Source organism: Macadamia integrifolia, chromosome 7, assembly GCF_013358625.1.
Source record: "Macadamia integrifolia cultivar HAES 741 chromosome 7, SCU_Mint_v3, whole genome shotgun sequence".
Lineage (NCBI taxonomy): Eukaryota > Viridiplantae > Streptophyta > Magnoliopsida > Proteales > Proteaceae > Macadamia > Macadamia integrifolia.
Window position 1 is genome coordinate 7602365 of NC_056563.1, and position 21150 is coordinate 7623514.

The 21150-nt window shown below is 38.3% G+C and overlaps 1 protein-coding gene and 1 long non-coding RNA gene across 8 annotated transcripts in view; one reads left to right on the forward strand and one right to left on the reverse strand.

The window, feature by feature from the left end:
* Window positions 1-21150, forward strand: part of LOC122084254 (probable LRR receptor-like serine/threonine-protein kinase At5g63710) — a 38949-nt gene that overhangs the window by 12765 nt on the left and 5034 nt on the right. For all 7 annotated transcript variants that reach the window (XM_042652351.1, XM_042652349.1, XM_042652350.1 and 4 more), the window contains 4 exons: window positions 5180-5250; window positions 5333-5470; window positions 8722-9063; window positions 11907-12301. In XM_042652351.1, the coding sequence (XP_042508285.1) occupies window positions 5180-5250; window positions 5333-5470; window positions 8722-9063; window positions 11907-12301 (946 nt within the window). The remainder of the gene's footprint in view (window positions 1-5179; window positions 5251-5332; window positions 5471-8721; window positions 9064-11906; window positions 12302-21150) is intronic.
* LOC122084255 overlaps window positions 1-21150 on the reverse strand; it is a 42700-nt gene that overhangs the window by 11639 nt on the left and 9911 nt on the right. The gene's annotated exons all lie outside the window — the stretch shown is intronic.

Below are 21150 nucleotides of genomic sequence, written 5' to 3' on the forward strand. Positions count from 1 at the left end.
AGAAGTTGTGGCCAGCTGTCTAGCGCAGGCCATGACTCCCCTTAGGAGTGTTCTAATCTAACTGTAATTGGTTAGTAGATTAGAATTAGGAGTTAGATTTGTTTCCTATTTTTTTGCTTTTTATTCCTACTAGGAGTATGTAATTGCTAGTCTATATAATAAATTGAGCAGGGCAGCCCAATCTCATCGATTGGGACTCCCATTACCCAAATCGCATCTCTCTCTTTCTCCATTGTTTACATGGTATCAGAGCTTGATCCATAAACTAGTAAAGTCGATCATTGCTATCATCGGATAACTAGTAACAGCCCCTTCTTCTCTAGCATGGCTATTACTGGTTCTTCCTAAGAGCTCCACAATTTCCTAGAGCATATGGTTTCGTCCTCTAGCTTGTTGTTTTCTGAATGAAAGTTTGATTCATTGACATCAATCATATGGTGTGAAGACTCTACTCAGAGAATTGTTGTGAGTGATTTCTGGTTGGTTTTCTGGTTTGATGATTGAAGAACTCTATTTGAAGAAATTGATTGTAGATGTCCGGTTTTTGGCTCTCTGCCAAAATCGATTTTGGCGATATCTATTCAGTGTGGTCTTATTTTGAAAAATCCTTTTGGGGTTTTATTCAGCATCATATTAAGGATATCCAATCCAAATTTCAGCAGCATTTGAGCATTGTATACCCAACCGCAGGTATTCTACTATTTTACCTAAGTTAGGGTTTTGAAATCTAAGTCAATTTCTCTCTGGTTGTTAATTTTATTGAATTTTGTCTGGAAATTTGGTCTGTTCCCTTGTTTTGATTGGTCAATTACATAGGATCAATCAGTTGTGTGGTCTAAATCCCCTATAAGGAGGTTAGATCGATTTTTCTGGTTTCTCTATCTGTGGATCGATTTTTTTTCTTTTCTTTTTGTGTGATTTTCTGTGAATCTATGTGCATCAATGGCTGACATTGAAGGAAAGAATGTTGTCACTGAGGTGATATCTGTGGATCGATTTTTCTTTCCACATAGGATTACAGAAAAGAAGCTTGTAGAGGCTGCCAATTTTCAGCAATGGAAGAAAATTGTGCAGCTAGTTTTGACTCGTTGAGATCAACAGGGTCATCTAACAAAGGTGAAGCCTACTAATGACACTACATGAGATACAGTTGATGTACATATTTTGGGACAGATATTAAACTCGATGGATAACTCCATAATTGATATTGTGACTCACATCGATACTATGAAGGAGCTGTGGGACTATTTGAAGGTTTTGTATTTTGGATAGAACAACATCTCTCTCATCCATAAGTTGTCCCAAGAGTTTTATCGGACTGATCAGAAGGGTCGGCCTCTAACTCAGTACTTTTTTATTTCAAGAGGATGTATGAGGAGCTGAATTCTCTACTTCTTATTAGTAGTGATGTGAAGATGATGCAAAGCCGACGGGAGCCAGCTCACAGTTATGGGCTTTTTGGGACGTCTAGGAATAGAATATGACTGTTCATTCTAAGATTCTTGGATGTGACAAGGTCTCTTGCAGATACTTTTTCCTGAGTCCTACGGGTATCTCAAGAGAAGTCTTGATTTTACACCAATGGAAAACTCCACACTTACAGCACATAGTAATAATTGTGGAGCTCCAAGTGGTACAGGCAATGGTGGTAATAAGGGACGATCTACTGGAAACTCTTCAGATAGTTTAGAGGAAGTACGCCATAGTTCAAGAGCTCGGCGAGATCTCGCTGAGATCTCGTTTTTCTGAAAATGCGAGTTGTTCACACAGGCGAGGTAGAAAAACTGCAATATCTCGAGCGAGATTTCGAGATCTCGGTCTAATAACTCGTCTCGAACCATTTTTGGGCCACACTATACTATTAAAGCCATGTTTCGACTCGACCTGGCGAGATTTCCGCTGGTTTCGCCTGGTTTCTCCTCTTTTTTCCTCTAGCTCCCATTTTTGAGAGAAAATCAACAAAAAAACTGTGGGACATCTATTCTTTGGCTGGGATCTTCACTCTAAGTTGTATTGAAGCCAAGATATCCAAGATTGGTGGTGACTTTTCCCCTCAAGAACACTCTAATGTCTGTGATTCATTAATCAGCAATAGGAATTTGAAATATGGCTTTTATATATTCTAATGATTAAGTTGTGTCAAAATGGTGATTATGGAAGATGGATTGATGAATATATCATACTAGATGAAGTGTTCGAAAACTCGCCGCATACTTATATAGGATACATTGTCAAAGTACCATTTTGAGTTTGTTTTTAGCAAATCTGATGTTTCCATTGTCTTTAGAATGGCTAAAATGGGGTAAATACACAGTTTCAGGGCCTACTAAGGCCATATACCCACCGAGATCTACTAGTGAGTCAACCGCCTGAAAATTACAAGGTTTCGGCGAGATCTCTTTTTTTGGGATAGCGAGATGGCTGGCGAGATCGAGTTTTAAAACCTTGAAGTACACACATGCCACCATTGTGGTAAATCATGACACATCCAACGATTCTATTGGAAATTTCATGGCAAACCTCCTCAGAAGCAGTTCACTAATTTAACCATAGTTGATGAACCTTCTCAACCTGGACAATCTGAGGGTAAGATGATCAAGATGACCGATGAAGAACTTGCACGGTACAATCAGTTTTAGACTCAAGCACCTCAACCTTCTATTTTTACTCTTGTTCAGACAGGTAATGCTATGTCATGTCATTCCTCTTCTTCTCCTACCTGGATAATTGATTCAAGCGCATCGGATTATATATCTAGTATTTCAGGTATATTTTCTTCTTTTAAGGAATCCTCTGCTAATGTCACATTGACCAATGGTTCAATTGTTAAGGTCAATGGCATTGGCATTGTTTATCTTAATTCCTCCTTATCGTTATCATCTGTTCTTTATTTGTCGCAGTTACCATTTAACCTTCTGGCTGTAAGCAAGTTTACACAGGCTTACAATTGTTCTGTAACCTTTTATTCCGACTCATGTGTTTTTCAGGAGCTAACGACGAAGAAGATGCTTGGTAGAAGTCGTAGAGTTAGGGGATTGTACCTTTTTTAAGACAATTCTCTTTCCATAGCCTGTTCAGGTAGTCCAACTCCTCATCAGGTTCACTGTTGGTTGAGCCATCTGTCTTTACAAAGTTTACAGAAGCTTGATCCCAGTTTTAATTCTCTTTCTAGTTTAGAATGTGAGTCGTGTCAATTTAGAATTGTGTCAGTTATTCTCCTCGGGTCAATAAATGATCTGCGTCCCCTTTTTCGTTGGTTCACTCGGATGTATAGGGTCATTGTCCTGTAACATCGAAGTTAGGTTTTAAGTATTTCGTTGCTTTTGTTGATGACTATTCCAGGTTGACCTAAATTTATTTAATGAAAAATCATTCTGCGTTATTTGCTATCTTTTGTGCTTTTGTTGCTGAAATTCAAAATCAGTCCAATATGAATATCAAAATATTACGAAGTGACAATACAAAAGAGTATTTTTCTAGCCAATTTTCTCAGTGTATGGCTGGTTATGGTATGATACATCAGTCTTCTTGTTTAGATACTCCTCAACAAAATGGAGTGGTTGAAAGAAGCAATCGTTATTTGATGGAGCTTACTCAGTCACTTATGTTTGAAATGAAGGTAGCCAAATACTTTTGGGCTGATGGTATTCTCACTGGTTATTATCTTATTAATCGTATGTCATCCTCTGTTTTGTGTGGTGGTAGTCCTCATTCTTTATTATTTCTTTCTGACCCACATTTTGTTCTTCCCCCTCAAGTATTTGGATGTGTTTGCTTTATTCGTGATCATCATCCAAGTTTATCAAAGTTAGATCCTAGAGCTCTTAAATGTCTCTTTTTGGGTTACTCACGTACCCAAAAGGGATACCGGTGTTATTCTCATGTTCTTCAAAAATACTTTGTTACTGTTGATGTGTCCTTTGAGCCCACACTTTATCCAAATGAGTCATTTGTTTTGTCTGAGTTGGATGATGATATTCCACTTTATGTTATCAATCATTCTACTCCACAAGTTGCCACAGAAGAAGAGTTGCCACCACCTCCTCCTCCTCCATCGGTTGCTCCACAGGTTTATACTCGTTGTGCTCGAGAAGCATCAACATCCCCTCTCTATGGCACCTACCTCATCATCTTCGTCTATGGATCCTACTTCAGGTTTTCCTCTCTCTGATTTATATCCTCCTATTGCACAACGTAAGGGTGTTAGGAGCTGTACCCAACATCCTATTGCTGATGTTGTGTTTTATTCTGGCCTGTTGTCTTCTTTTCATTCATGTCTTTCCACTATTTCTTGTCATCTTGTTCCTAATAATCTTGCAGAGGCACCATCTTGTCCTGGCTTGAGGACAGCAATGGAAAACGAATTGCTTGCTTTGGAAGAAAATCAGACTTGGGATCTTGTACCATTGCCTCCTGGAAAGAAGGCTATTGGTTGTCGTTGGGTTTATGTGGCTAAGGTTAACCCTGATGGGTCTCTTACTCGTTTGAACCTTTCAAGGCCGAACCCTAAATAAATGTCGAGGGAAATAATACAGTGAAGATGGTGACAGCATGTGCAGTGAAATACATTAAGAAATCCTTATTAGGTCATAACAGAAGAAAGTATCACAGTGGGGATCCATCATCAGTCAGAGATGAGGGCAGTTCATTTGTAGTTTAAACAGCATTGTGCGCCAAAAGTACCTTAAAGGAATTAGATGACTGCAAGGGTAAAGTAATAAGGATCCACATTCCTGGATGTGCTGAACGATAAAAAATTCCTAATTCCACAACTGGATTCTGCCAAGTAAGAAAAGAAGCCAAAGGGAGCAAATGACTGAATTTCACAGATAATTCAACTACTATCAAACGATTTAATTGTCAAAAACAACAAATAAATTATCAATGGATTCTCCAGTCAGCAGAGATACCATTTGAATTTCAATGTTTTTAGCTTCGCTTGCATATTACTGAACTCGGATTTCTTATTGAAACCCCACTGGCATGAGTTATTTCAAAGCACTAATTGCTAATTCCTTTCACTTGTTCAATGTTACTTGAGAATGGTTTTAGAATCAAGAATGCTTTGTCATACCAAAATTCTTATAACTGATCTAACATGGAAAGACCCAAAACATTACTTGTTTTATCCAATAGTATTTTATACTTGATGGCTTGACTGTAAGAAAGTTATTCTCAGTTTTACAGGAACTCATCTCAATTGTGGATCTCAGTGGCAGCAGCCTTGTGTTTCAAAATCTTCTGTTCCTGGTACACTTCTATAGCATTATATCCCTTTCGTTTCCCTCAATGAACCAAAAACTTATCAGCTAATGCAGTGATATATTGGCAGCGTCCACTAGAAAGTCAAGACTTGGACTCATAGCTGCAGCTTTTGGTGCAATTTTGCTCCTATCAACTGGAGCAATGTTTGCATATCGATACTATCAAATTCATAAACCCAAAAATGACAAGTTTGTTGATGTAGCAGGTAATTTTCATTTTCAGTATTTTGCATCATTCCTTCGGTGGATTATTTGACCTTGTACTTAATAGTTAATACTCTGAAGTTGAATGACTATTTGAGCAATCCCTAAAGGAACTAAGTATGAGTATGAACGTAAGGTTGTTTTATGGTTGTCCTTGTTGGCAACTCGGCCACGTGGCGGTGATGACGTGGCCAGTTTGGGTGACGTGGATGAAAATGATGACATGGCAGTATCCAGTGTCACCGATGAGATAACAGAGCAGCTTGGTATGCATGGAGTGGTTTAATACATCATTAATAGGTGGTGCGGGTTTCTGGGTCAAAACTGGCAAAATTGGCCTATTTACGATCGAGGGCATTTTCAGCAATGAAAATGACATTTTTGGAAGATTGGTTCTTCATGAAAAATATAGATTGTAATTTTCCTAGTCCAGTGCATTTGATTCCGTCACATTCCGATACCGTATGAAGAAGTTACGGCATTTATGGCAGTCAAGGGCAGTTTCGGCATTGAAGATGAATTTTTTAAAGGAAGCGTTCTACATGTAACAATACGACAAAAATACAATCTTTCCAACGGTTCTGATTTCATAGCATTCCGATTCCGTATGAGAAAGATACGTCATTGGAAAGGTGTAGGGGCATTTTGGTCTTTTTACATGGATGATTCAGATGATTGAGTCTTCTGAAAAGTCGTAGAGCATCCAGTTACGATTCCAACGCACTTCGTTTCATCTCGATCGGATATTGTATGAAAAAGTTATAAGCGTTTCCGTAAAGTCGGTTCGAAAATCCAAACCGAAAATCCATCAGTTGCTCTCGGTGTTGGGTGGATTTTTCGGAATTTAATTTTGAAATTTGAAGGGCTTTTGTGTAATTTAAAGATTTTAAAGGTCTGAGTTGCAAGGGGCCTTTAAGCACTGAAACATATGGAGGCAGGGGCTTGATTGTAATAAAGAGGAGTAAAGGGAAGTAAAATGGATGGTCAAGATTCGACCACGTAGGCTTGATGCCCATCCAAAGGCTGCTGAGATTTTGGTGTGATATGGACGAGATAGATGCTTGCGCGTGGGATTTGATTGGTTAGATGCATAATTCTTGATGCACTGGCGCTACACTATATCAAGGTATGTTATTGTGTTTCGCGCGTATATGGAAGGTATAAAAAGGATTCCGATCTTAATGATCTCATGAAATCTGATTAAAGCCATCATGGAAGATTCGGATCCAACGGTCAATATGCATTTTCACTTTTGTGAGTGGGAGACAAGCTCCCTTAAAATCCAGAAAAGCAACGAATCATAGATCGACAACACTTCTGACGATGTCAGCGCTTACGTCATGATGACGTCATCAAGATTCAAATCTAACGGTTTGGATCTGTTGTCCGTTGGTTTAATCGGACGGCTTGGATTATAAGATCTCTTATATGAGATCTACGGTCAGATTTCGCCCCTGTTGCGCGCACCGCCGGTGTAGCCTACGCCACCCGTACGAAGATTCCATTTCGGGCTATCTCATTGCTCCAACTTCAAAAGGTCATATCTCCTTCATCTTAAGTCGGATTTGGGTGAACCAAGTTGCAGCTTCTTCGTTTTTTCAAGCCCTACACCATGGAAGCAAGAAAACTGGATTTTGAGTGAAAGAAGCTACGGTTTTGGTAGGAGAAGCTTCCCCCTCTTTGTTGGTCCTTGAATGAACATGCATTCTTGATGATAAATGTTCTTAGGCCATTAAAGGAGGTAAAAGAGGTGGTTGAAGTGTGTTAATGGTACATTAACTCAAAGCCAAGGAAGAAGAGAAGAAAGCAAGGATGTGTTTGCTTTGAAGAGCAAGAAGCCAAGGAGAGAGAAGGTGTGAGCACCAAACTTGTCAGTACAAGTTTCCAGTCATCCCAGGAAATCGGTTGTGAGATTCTCTAACCCTGGATTTTACATTACATATATGTATGTATGTTAGGGTTAGTTGTGGATGAATGTATACATGCTAGGTTAGTTGTGGATGAACTGTAAGCATGCTAGCTAGTTGTGGATGCATATGCTAGGCAAAGCTTGACTGTAGGGCATTGATATAAGCCCAATTTAATTGTATTATTTATTGTGTGCTTAGTGGGTGCTAAGCACCGGGAGTGGGTGCTCCCGTGTAGTGGGTGCTACACATTGTATCGGCACTACGAGTGCCATCTCAGCTTCGGCTTGAGAAAATTGGGTGTGGGTGCTCCCGACTGTGGGTGCAGTCAAAAGTAGTGTATTGAGTAGGTACGAAGCCTTTACAGGCACTACTCCGGGGATGTAGGCAAATTGCCGAACCTCGTAAAAATCCTGTGTTGTGGGTGTTTGTTGTTTGCATTTGATATTGAAGTGCGTGGAATGTGGAATGGGTGTGCATACTTGGAAGTGCCTATGAGAGGCTGAGTGTGCATACGACTGTGTGCAAACAGGGACAGGTACATCAGGTTTTTCTTGGCCAGACATCGGACAGGTTTTTAGGTATCGGAATTGAACTCACTGATTCACCCCCCCTCTCAGTGACTGCCGGGTTACAACACGTAATCCATCAATTGAATGATTATTTGGTTACCGAATATTGAAAAATTATTTGATATTTTGATCACATTCTAAACAAAGTACGAGTATGAATGTAAGCATTCATCGATCACACCCTGAAACCCAGGGAACTCATGCCTAAACTCTAGGGGCATTGATTGGGTCATGTTTATTCTCTATTCTGAAGAATGACTAATGCATCAGTAGGCATTATAGAAGTATTATTCAATCTGGGTTTACAGGATTATCCGAAACAAGATCCCCAGCATTAAATAATCACAAGCTCCAATGCAGAGTTTGATTGTTTTTCTCTACTGTGATTATGTTATTAGGAACTCTTAATTACCCAGTTAGTTGTTGCATTATATCAAACAACTCATTGGCTCAGTAGTGTTACCTAATAAGCTCTCTGACCTCTATTTTAAACTAGTTTCGATTCTCATCCTCTCTACATTTCAAATTACCAAATTGTCTCATATACGTCAATGAAGAGAAGAAGGAACCATCCAGCCATACCTTGATCTTTTACAAGATTATTTTGATTCCTGACATATTTCATGGTTGTTTAAATGGTTTTACAATCTGTAGATGATCTTCTAAAATTGAAGCAGCAAAAGTCAGATTCTGAATCTTTTTTTTTTTAATTTTCAAGAAGAAATATCCTAAAGTTCTCTTGGAATAAACATCTTGTGCTTTCTTTCAATTTAGGTGAAGATGAGTGCAAACTTTGCTTTGGACAGTTGAGAAGATTTTCATGGCGTGAACTCCAACTTGCAACTGACAATTTCAGTGAAGGCAACGTTATTGGACAGGGGGGCTTTGGAAAAGTTTATAGAGGTGTTCTCTTGGACAACACAAAGGTTGCTGTGAAACGATTAACTGATTATCATAATCCCGGTGGAGAGGCTGCTTTTCAGAGGGAAGTAGAGCTGATAAGTGTAGCAGTCCATCGAAATCTTCTTCGTTTGATTGGATTCTGTACTACTTCATCAGAGAGAATTCTTGTTTATCCATTCATGCAAAATCTCAGCGTTGCATATCGTTTACGAGGTACCCCCTCTATGAATTATAATCTGAGCTTCATTAAAAACTAATTCTAATTTTCAATGTGGTCATCTTAAGTTATATTTTATTAGTGGAAGATAATTATCTCTATAGTCAAATTCTATAATTATGGTGACTAGATTATTTTCAGTTTCAGTTCGTGAAGGATATTCATTTCAGAAAATAGATTCAGCAATCATGGCCCATTAACTTCTAGGAGGATGCAGTATAGGCTGCACCATGCAAATTTCAGGAAACATTAATAACAATACCAGAATTCATTGAAACATAGTGAAACATGTTGTATTTTCTTGTTGAGATAAAGACTGAAAATATATTTATGATTTATCGTGGATCTCTTTGCAAATATTTGAAAGAGATGGGTTAAATGGTGGATGTGCACAGAAATGCATCTAATGGACATACGGTCTCAACCTTGTTCTAACATTTATCAGTGACAATGTTGCATAAATCATGGTCAAAGTTCTCAAATCATAGGATGTGAGTGATCAGAAAAGAGCGTGATACGCCTGATACCTGTACAGATATCTAACAACTTGTGTTGTCATGGGCAAGGCTTTAAGTAATCGATCCTATTGGTCTGATACGTACCTGTTTTTGCCCTAACTGACACAGTACAAACACAAAATATATATATATATATATATTCCTATGTTTAGCCCTCCCCTCCCATGACTGCCCTTCCACTCCCGTGACCGCCTGCCCCCATGGCTGGACCACCTGATGTGGTGCTGCCACCACCCAAGACCACTGCCTCACACCCTTCCTCTTCCCTCCCTCTTTCTTCGCCATCTCCCAGATCCCCCCCCCACTCCTCCAACCGTCCTTCCCAACCTGCTACTCGTGCAGCTCCCTCCCCTTCCTAGGGTGGATGGCTTGATCTACCCTTTCAGCCAGGCCCCCATGCCTTCCAGAGAAGGCCTCCCTCTCCACTTTGTCCCTCCTTCCATCATCAGAAATTCTGAGATTTCTCACTGCCCTACGGGCTACGGCCCCTCCTAGCCTTCTGGACAATGAAGCACGTATGTGGTCTAATTCCTTGGTCAGCCACTTCATTGGAAGCTGAACTTCATCCAATATTGCCAAGGTCTCTCTGACCAAGCAATGGAGACTACAAGGTCACCTTGATACTTATTAGATAATGGATTTTTCATCTTCAAATTTTCTGATGAAAATGACAAGATGCGTGCTCTGGATGGTGGTCCATGGCAGGTTGGCCGGAAACAAATCTTTTTGTGTCATTGGGATCGTCGTCTTCAACTTCACAGAGTCGACTGCAGCTCCATATCCTTGTGGATCTCTCTGCCAGGGCTCCTCTCATAGGTTTGAGTATATCTCTTAGCAACCAAGCAAGCCTTTAGGCGCTAACAGATCTGTCAAGGTTATACTTGATGGTATACACCCAATGATACCGCACAAGGTCCTTACCTGGAGGTAGGTCAACCAAAGTCTAAGTCTTGTGAGAAAGCAAGGCATCCATCTCTACATCACCGATTTCCACCTAGGATTAGATAAAGCATCTTGATACTTGTTAGAAATAGAGTGAGAAGTCAGGGATAAAATAAAATTTTGAAGAGAAGTAGGACTGTGACAGAAATAGGATAAGTCATCACTGGGAGAAGAACCCAAGATTTTTTAGTACATGACTGAATAGCTTTCAATAAAGCAGTAAGCAAGTCATCACTGGAAGAGTTTGACTATAAGGAAGTGGCAATGAAGGAGTGGTTGCAACTGGTGGTGACGGTTAGGGACGTGCTTCTATACCTGTAATAACATCCTTTGGACATAAGAGTAGGATCCACAAGAAGAATGAACTTAGGAATAGGAGAGGGGGGGGGGGACTAAGACAAGCAGGTCTTAAGTCAGTAACAGCAATACCAAAGGATGGAGTATTTTCAAGAAATGTAACATCAGCACCAACAAAATGTTGACGAGTAATTGGGTCATAACATTGATATCCTTTCTGGGTGCAGGAATACACAAGGAAAACGCACTTCATAGAGCGTGGAGACGATCTCAATGCCAGGATGAAGATTATGAAGAAAACAAGTGCACCCAAAAAAAGTGGTGGTAGAGTAAATAAAAGGCTCGTGGATACAATCTCATGTGCACTCCAAGCCTCCCACTCCTGACCAACCTTCAACCATCCTGGTCAACATTCCTTCTTTGGACCATCCACAATCCCTTTGCCCTTCGCCTCCACATCTGCCTCATCTGTCTCTCCCCGGTACCCACTCTCCTAGCAAAGGTAGGGCATATTATCATTGTCGTCGGCGACGAAGCCCTAAGGGTTCCATTGTCCATAGCCAGCCTCAGGCCATTGGCAGCATCACCACTGGCCCTCTTCCTCTCTTTGACTCTACCTAGATCTTCCATGACAGGCACCCATTTTTAAACTTTAAAACCTCCTTTGTCTTTCTACAATTCAAGGTAGTCAGTTTCATGTAGTGAATTGGTTTTCATCTCTAGAATGAACCACATCAGTGCTTGTCTGATGTTGTTGCATTGGAATTTATAGACATTCTTGGGGGTTGAGCTTGCTCTAAACAATCTCATACAAATATTTATCCATTATCCTTAACCTACTTTTGCAAACATGTTTCTTGGAAAGCCGTGTGCTAATGCATAGCATCAGTCAATCATGAATTTTCTGTTTGTATTTTTTTATTACCATTTTTTTTTTTTTGTCGATTTTTCTTTTGCTGCCTTTGATTGGATCCATGTAGCCAACCCCATTTAGTTGGGATAAGGCTGAGTTGTTGTTGTCCTGCCAATACTTTACTCAACCTCAATTTATCACTAGATTTTTGTTTTGGTCCTTGTTACAGATTTAAAGCCTAGTGAGAAAGGCTTGGACTGGCAGACAAGAAAACGTGTGGCTTTTGGTGCAGCTCATGGCTTGGAATATCTGCATGAGCACTGTAGTCCTAAAATTATACACCGAGATCTGAAGGCTGCGAACATCCTTTTGGATGACAATTTTGAAGCAGTTCTCTGTGATTTTGGACTAGCAAAACTTGTTGATCCAAGATTGACTCATGTTACAACCCATGTTCGTGGAACCATGGGACATATTGCACCAGAGTATCTCTCCACGGGAAAATCATCAGAGAAAACTGATGTTTTTGGATATGGTATAACACTTTTGGAACTTGTAACTGGCCAACGTGCAATAGATTTCTCTCGGCTTGAAGAGGAAGAGGATGTTCTGCTACTTGATCATGTAAGATTTTCAAATTTTTTTTTTTTTTCTCAATACTTTCTTAAGCATATGAAAATCAACCTTAAAAACTGTTACATGTTCGGGATATTATCCGCATGTTTTGTGGATCATAGTCCATTACACAAATTCCATCTAGTGTTCGCATTTTAGGGATCTGTTTAGCATCTCATCATAGAGGTTAATATTGTTTCAGTAAGGTTTCAATGAATGCATGTGTTTTTTTTTTTTACAGTGACAAACACCAGGAAATACGATTTTTTATTTGTTGTCTTAGGTTAAAATACTTATTTGTTTTTGCGAAAAAGGTTATCATGCCTCAGATAGATACAGAATTCTATTCTTTTAGGAACATATTACACCTAGAACTAATATGATTGGTGGTTGCCCTTGCATCTTCAATACATTCAAAATTCAAACTCTTGAGGTACTTATCCTGTCCCAGACTAAATATCTGCATAAAGGCAAGTCCCTGTGAGAACTTTTTTTTTTTTTTCAAAGTACTCTTGGTAAGAATATATTCCATGAGATATAGGGAAAGATGACAGGTTTTTACAATTATCAGACAAAATACAACTTTAGCATGATAAGAAGTATCGATAATTTTTCAATGCTAACCATCCAAGATTCTGGTGCTTAAATTTTCATAGGTCATTTTTTTTATATCTTAAACCATTTATATGGTTGCATTATTCTAGTAATTTTAGTGACTACTTGATTTTTCTTGATGATATATATCTAGACTTCAAATAAAGGAATAGAAACTAGTTTGATGAATTCTCTGTTAGAATATTTCTATTGGGCTTATATTAATTGGGTTTTTGTACTTTATTAAAACCAAGATAATTATTTGGTCTAATTAAGTGAGACAAACGGGCTTTAATTAGTTTAATATGGGCTGACTAGTGTGGGCTTTAATTAACCATTGGACTTGTGATGAGTGGGTCCATTGGGAAACTTTATAAATAGAGAGCTAGGTCCCTCCTCTAACCCTAATATTATTCACAACGTACATTCTGGAGAGAGAATGAGAAAGAGAAAGAGATAGGGTTTCTTGTGGCTTCCTCCGTTGTGCTTTCAGGTTCCTCATCTAGCCAGTGATCATAGGGGAATGAAGGAGAACCTTGCTACTAGATCAAAAGGTTTTCCGCTGCGCTTTGCTTTACTATGGATCCCAAACAAGTTACGTTTTTATTGATTATAGTTTCTATCCCATTGTTCTTGATGTTCTTAATCTATCTATAGTGATCTATTCTAGGGATTATATCTTGTGGAGAAATTTTAATCCTACATATGGTATCAGAGCAACCATAGACTAGGTTTAGAACCCTAATCATGTTTGCAAGGGATAGATTCAAGTTTCTGGATTGAATCCATGGATTATAGGTGATTAGGTTTAAAACCCTAATAAAATTTATGAGGGATAGATTATAGTTTTTGGATTGAATCTATGAATAAAGATGATTAGATTTAAAACCATAATCAAAACTCTGATCGATTAGGGATGGCTGTTTTGAAACCCTAATTAATTGGGGATGATTATTTTGAAACCCTAATTGATTAAGGATGATTAGATTTAAAACCTTAATTATTGAGGATGAATAGTATATTTTGAAACCCTAATTGATTAAGGATGATTAGGTTTGAAATCCTAATCAATAAGGATTATTAGGTTTAAAACCTTAATTATTGAAGATGAATAGTACTCATGGTACTGTTCATGGGATTAAAAATAAATGAAGAAATATCCTATTGGATGATTAAAGTAATATCCTATTGGATGATTAAAGTATTAAACAATGTTATTAGCATTTAATGTAATTTTAGGGACAATTTTTAGCCCATTGTCTTCAAGTCTAAAATTACATATTATTTGGTTTGATGTGAGTGATATTAATTATGTCCCGGTATGAGAGAGTTTCATGAATTTGATTAAGTTGTAGCCACCAAAGTGGTCTTCTTCATTGAATTTGTGGAATATCAGTCTTATATGGTAGTGGGATGTCTATAGTTCTAATGTATGGTCATACACCCAAAGGAGGTGATTGTGTATTAGTACTTAGAGGATCAGATAGACATCATATGGTTGAAAATTGACTAACCCAAGTAGTCTATACACCCAAAGGTGATAGCCCATCAAAGGTTGGAATATGTTTTCATGGCCGCTGATATGTGGAGGGTTCTACAATTGCATATTATAAATTCAGCCCAAAGGTGTTTACATAATGATGTTTGTAAACTCTCAATTGGTGTACTTATATATTTTTTTAGTTACACGGTACTCACATTATGCTAATGATATATATTGTTTATTTTTCAGTCATATTTTCTGTCAATAATAATATGGTTACTATTGAGGTTCTTACTAGGTCCAATTTCAAGAAATGGAAAGAGGATGTATTGTTTACTATGGAAATGGCAGATGTTCACACATCCCTTATTATAAATAAACCAGCGGATCTCACTTATCAAAGCATTGATGATGAAAATTTGGTGTATACTGAATGGGTAAAGAGCAATCGCATATGTTTACTGTCCATGAAAAGGTCGATCAAAGATCACCTAAAAAGTGGTTTGCCTACTAATTGCACTGCTAAGAAAATGATGGATGTAGTGGCACTCAGGTACAAAGTCTCATCAAATGCTGAAATAGGGACTCTTCTACAGGTACTTTTCAATTTTAGGTATGATGGTTCTGGAGGTGTTAAGGACTATATCATTCGGATGGTGGATTACCAAACCAAACTCAAAGCCTTAAATATTTCTCTTCCTGATCCTTGCATTGTCCATCAAGCCTTAAATACCCTTCCTTCTTTCTGAATTTAGGATCATCAAAACCAATTATAACTCCCAAGATGAGACTTGGACCATTAATGACTTGATCTCTAGAGTTGTTACTGAGGAAGAAAAACTGAAGAAAGAGAAAACCCACACAGAGTTGTTTGCTTCTAGCTCCAGTTTTCGTAGAGGTAAAAAACCTAAATCTCATACTAATAAAGTTGCTCAGGAAATCAATAAGGAGTCTGGTCAATCTAGCAATTTGGGTCCTAAAAAAACTTCTTTTAAGAAGGAGGGTAGTCACTGCTTCTTTTGTAAGAAAAATGGTCATATGAAGAAGGAATGCCCTAAGTACAAGACTTGGTTATCTAAACGTGAGCATGCAGATAATGATTCTTTGGCACTTGTTTGTGAATCCAATTTATCAGAAGCCCCATCCAGTTCTTGGTGGCTAGCTAGCGGTGCAACTAACCATATTGCTTTTACCATACAGAGATTCATAAACCGGAGGAAGCCAAATAAGGATGAATCAAAGCTCACTGTGGGGAACAATGAACAAGCTGACGTAGAATTCGTGGGAGATGTCATTTTAATTCTAGACTCTGGTTTTAAATTGATGTTAAGAAACACTTTTTATATACCGTCCTTTAGGCGGAATTTAATTTCCGTTTCAGTTTTAGACTTGTGTGGTTACCCTTTTGAAATAAAGAACGCTATGGTTAATTTGTTTTTCAATTCAAATAAGATTGATTACTGTACTATGTCTTATGGACTATATAGATTGTGTTTAGCTCCTCATGATATTTATGTCTCTTATAATGTTGAAATAATTGTTCCTAAAATGCCTTTACCTAAGGAACAATCTTACATGTTGTGGCATAAAAGACTTGGTCACATCTCTAGGGAAAGAGTTGAAAGGTTGGTAAAGTCTGACATCTTGCCTACTCTTAAAGGTGACCTAGAGACATGTGTAGACTGTTGTAAAGGAAAAATGACCAAGATAAAGAAAAAGTTAGCAGTCCGTAGTTCTGACCTATTGTAGGTTATTCACACCGACATCAGTGGACCCTATACAGCTACATTATGCAGAAATTTTTATTTCATCACATTTATTGATAACTATTCTCGATATTGTTATCTGTTCTTGATTAAGGAAAAGTCTGAGTCTCTTGATAAATTTAAGATTTTTAGGACTGAAGTCGAAAAACAGTTGGGAAAAGTTATCAAAGTTGTTAGATCTGACCGGGATGGTGAATATTATGACAGACATAGAGATGATGGATAGCTAAAAGGCCTGTTCGCTAAATACTTAGAGGATTCTAGAATAATAGGTCAATTTACTATGCCTGGGAGTCCTGAGCAGAATGGGGTGGCCAAAAGGCATAACCGCACCCTTATGGATATGATGAGAAGTATGGTTAGTAGGACAATTTACCTCAGTTTTTATGGGGTGAAGCTTTGAAGACAGCGCTTTACATCCTTAACCGAGTCCCTACTAAAGTTGTTCCATTAACTCCTTTAGAGTTATGGACTGGATGGAAACCTAATTTGAACCATCTTAGAGTTTGGGGATGTCCTGCAGAAGTAAGGTCGTATAATCCAACTTTGAGCAAGTTGGACTCCAGAATTACTCGTTGCTACTTTGTTACTTACCCTGACCATTCGAAAGCGTATCGATTTTATAACCCTTGCGGAGGTACTAAAATTTTGGAATCACAAACAGCAAAGTTTCTAGAACTTGGCGTGGCCGAGAAGGGTAGTTTTTCTCAGACTATAGAGAACAATAGTGAGGTTAGGATGACTGCATCATTTACTCTACCTATTCAGATGGATGTAGAGCCTACTACACCGGTTGTTGCACCTATTAAGATACAAGAGCATATTGTTGATACAACTCTTACTCAGGTTCCTCAGGTTCAGGATGTGGTTGTGGAGGCTCCACTCAGGAGATCCACCAGGGAGAGGAGGTCAGCCATACCACCAGACTACATGGTCTATTTGGGAGAACATGACTACGACATCGGTTGTGTGATTGATCCAGTTTCTTATTCAAATGCTATTTCTAGTTCTCAGCCAGATTTGTGGTTGGATGCAATGAAAGGTGAGATGCAATCGATGAAACATAATGGTGTTTGGGAACTTGTTGAATCGCCTGAAGGTTGTAAGCCCATCGGTTACAAATGGGTGTATAAGTTCCAAAGGGAAGATTGAGAGATTTAAATCCAAACTGGTAGCCAAGGGATTTACTCAAAGATAAGGAATAGACTATAATGGGACATTCTCCCCAGTCTCTTCGAAGGATTCTTTCAGGGTAATCATGGTATTGGTAGCTTATTTTGATATGGAATTGCACCAGATGGATGTAAAAACAGCTTTTCTGAATGGAAACCTTGATGAGGTGGTCTATATGGTTCAACCTGAACGTTTCGCGATGAATGGTTCTGATCATCTTGTATGTAGACTTAATAAGTCTATTTATGGGCTCAAGCAACCTTCTAGGCAATGGCACTTTAAGTTTGATAGTGTTGTGACTTCATTCGGTTTTGTTGAGAACCAGGTAGATCAGTGTATATATCACAAGGTCACTGGGAGCATATTTATTTTCCTTATACTTTATGTGGATGATATCTTGTTTGCAAGCAGTGATCTATGATTGTTGCATGAAACAAAGCAACTGTTATCGAGGGAGTTTGACATGAAGGACTTAGTGATGCGTCTTTTGTCCTTGGCATTAAGATCCATAGGGATCATTCTCACCGACTGTTAGGTTTCTCTCAGAGGGCATATAATGATTGTGTTCTAGAGAGGTTCAGTATGCTGGATTGCAAATCTGAGAATGTTCCAATTCTCAAGGGTGATAAACTAAGCTTATTACAATGCCCTAAAAGTAATATTGAGAGAGATTCAATGAAGAAAGTACCCTATGCTAGTGCACTTGGAAGTATCATGTATGCTCAAATTTGTACTAAACCAGATATTACTTTTGCAACAGGAGTTCTAGGCAGATATCAGTCAAACCCTGGTCACGATCACTTGGTTACTGCCAAGAAGGTTTTGAGGTACTTAAAAGGGACAAAGAATTATATGTTGATTTACAGACATGTTCAGGACCTACAGCTAGTAGGTTATACAGACTCTGACTTTGCTGGTTGTCAGGATGACAGGAAGTCCACATCAGGATATATTTTCTCAATGGAAGGTGGGGCAGTATCATGGAAAAGTGCAAAACAGAAATTGATAACTTCTTCAACTATGCAAGCAGAATTTGTAGCATGCCATGGAGCAGCTACTCAGGCAATTTGGCTCAGGAACCTTATAAGGGAGTTGACAGTGTTTGATTTTGTGGCTAGACCCATCCAGTTGTACTGTGATAACAATTCTTCTGTGTTGTTTATTAACAACAATAAGGGTATCACAGGGTCTAAGCATATGAGGTCAAATATTTTATCATAAAGGAAAAGGTTAAGAAAGGTGACATCACAGCGGAGCATATTGGTACAGATGATATGGTAGCTAATCCCCTGACTAAAGTCCTTCGCCCTTGTGTTTTTGAGAGACATGTCATTAGCATGGGCTTAGGAGCATCATAGGATGCGGTTGTTTAGTGGGAGATATTTTATTTTGCTCTATTGTGTAATAAAATTTCCATTTGTACTTTTACCTTTTGGTAATTTTTGGGATTATATATTAACTGTCTTTTGCATGCAATTCTATTTAATAAAATGCAGTTTTGTTATAACTGTTGTATTTAACACGTGGGTGTTTTATATGTTGGCATGTTATATATATAAATGTTTGAAGTCTTAAGGTATGTGTTAACCTTAAGCAAAGGCTGGGGCATTCAGTTATTAGCCTTAAGGTATGTCTTATAACACATAAAGTTTAACTCAAGTTATTGAAGATAAGACATACAAGTTCATTGGAACCATAAAGAATTTTCTTTAATGTGGTTGTATCACTTAAGGGATAGAAAATTGGACTGACAAGGGGATAACACATATGGAACCATTATATGGGTGTTATCCAGTTGCCACACTACCATATTAAATCCATGTTAGTAGAGTTGAGAGCTCTCGTGACCATGGAAGGTCCTGTGTCATTTACAAGATGCAGTTACCGCCATGATTCAGTGTTTGAGACTCTATGGGACAGGATTGACTATTAGAGATGTCTCTAGACCATTATAAAGGCACATGCATTAAGGTGATGATTAGCCTGAGATTGCTTTTTAAGGACAAAATAAGTTTTCAAAAATTAATAGCAATTAATATAGCCCAAGTGGGAAAATGTTAGAATATTTCTATGTGGGCTTATATTAATTGGGTTTTTGTACTTTATTAAAACCAGGTTAATTATTTGGTCTAATTAAGTGAGACAAACGGGCTTTAATTAGTTTAATATGGGCTGGCTAGTGTGAGCTTTAGTTAACCATTGGACTTGTGATGAGTGGGTCCATTGGGAAACTTTACAAATAGAGAGCTAGGTCCCTCCTCTAACCCTAATATTATTCACAACGTACATTCTGGAGAGAGAGGGAGAAAGAGAAAGAGACAAGGTTTCTTGTGGTTTCCTCCCTTGTGCGTTCAGGTTCCTCATCTAGCCAGTGATCATAGGGGAATAGAGGAGAAGTACCTTGCTACTGGATCAAAAGGTTTTCCGCTACGCTTTGCTTTACTATGGATCCCAAACAAGGTACACTTTTATTGATTATAGCTTCTATCCCATTGTTTTTAGTGTTCTTAATCTATCTATGGTGATCTATTGGGTCTAGTGATTATATCTTGTGAAAAGATTTTAATCCTACATTCTCTTTTTTTTTTTTTCTTTATATAATGTTCACCAAGACTGCGTAACGAGAATCATAGGGAGTAGTATTTCTCCATACCCTCTTGGGCCTGCTCCTACAAACCAGCTATAATTGTCTAGGATAGTGCCAAAACTCAGTCTGCATAAAATCTGATTCATCATATATTCATATGCTAAAGTTCAGGCCAATCCGACTTTCCACATAACATTATATTGTTTTGAAAATTGTTTGATAAAGTCAACTTTGTTTGTACTGTTTAGTGACAAGGACTACTAAAAACAAGGGGGAAAGCTCCAATGGTGATGTAGAAAAGTCACTTGGGCTTATTTTATTGCAAATAAGCCTTGAGTTGTCTTATGTATGTGTTGGGCCTTTGATCCCATGGGTTTTCTTTGAAATGGGCCACTTTAATAGGCCTAAAATATGGGTAGAAGGTAGGAAAACGGGATTTTATTCATTAGTTTAATTAGTTGCTATTTAATACAATAAATGCCCATTAGGCCATTAGTTGATTGTAACTATATGAACTATTAGTTAGTTAGTCCTACTCCATGTTGGACTATTTAAAGTCAAGTCCTAGTCCTATTTTGAATTCCTAGTTGTAGTAGGAGTGTCTAGTCCTAAAACTAGCTCCTAGTATTAGTATGATTGTAAACTTCCCCACTATAAATAGAGAGGCATATGTTCCATTATTGGACAGATTTGAATGAATGAATTATGGAGTGATTACTCTTTAGCTAAAAAAAACTGTTATTGAGAGGTGAGATGCCTAAACCTTTGAGGGGTGTGATACCCACAACCTGAGGGGTGAGATACCCATTCCTTTATTCTCTTTCACCCTTCTCAACCCTCCATCGATTCTTCTTTTTCTATTTTTATTTTCTGTTTATTGTTATTAGAAGTTCAGACATGTTAAAGCATACAAAATCAGAATCAACCAGCCAAAGAGTTCTTGCTCTTGAAGCCAATCGACCCTCATTGCTACCCAAGTCTGAGATCTGATCTACAGATCCTTTGGAGGACTGGTTCTATACTCTAAGAAGATCAATCGATCCTCTCTTGAAGGTTATCTGAAGAAGACAAGTTGATGTCCCTGCAAAATTCTTCACATTCTCTCTCTTAGATCTGAAAATCAAGAAAGTGCGTAACTCCATAACCAACCGTCAGAAGCCTTTCATATTTGGTGGTTTTTGTGCCCTCCCTAGGGACTATCTACACCCAAAAGTATAGCTCAATCAGACTCCCACAGACCTGGCCGCACCTTTCT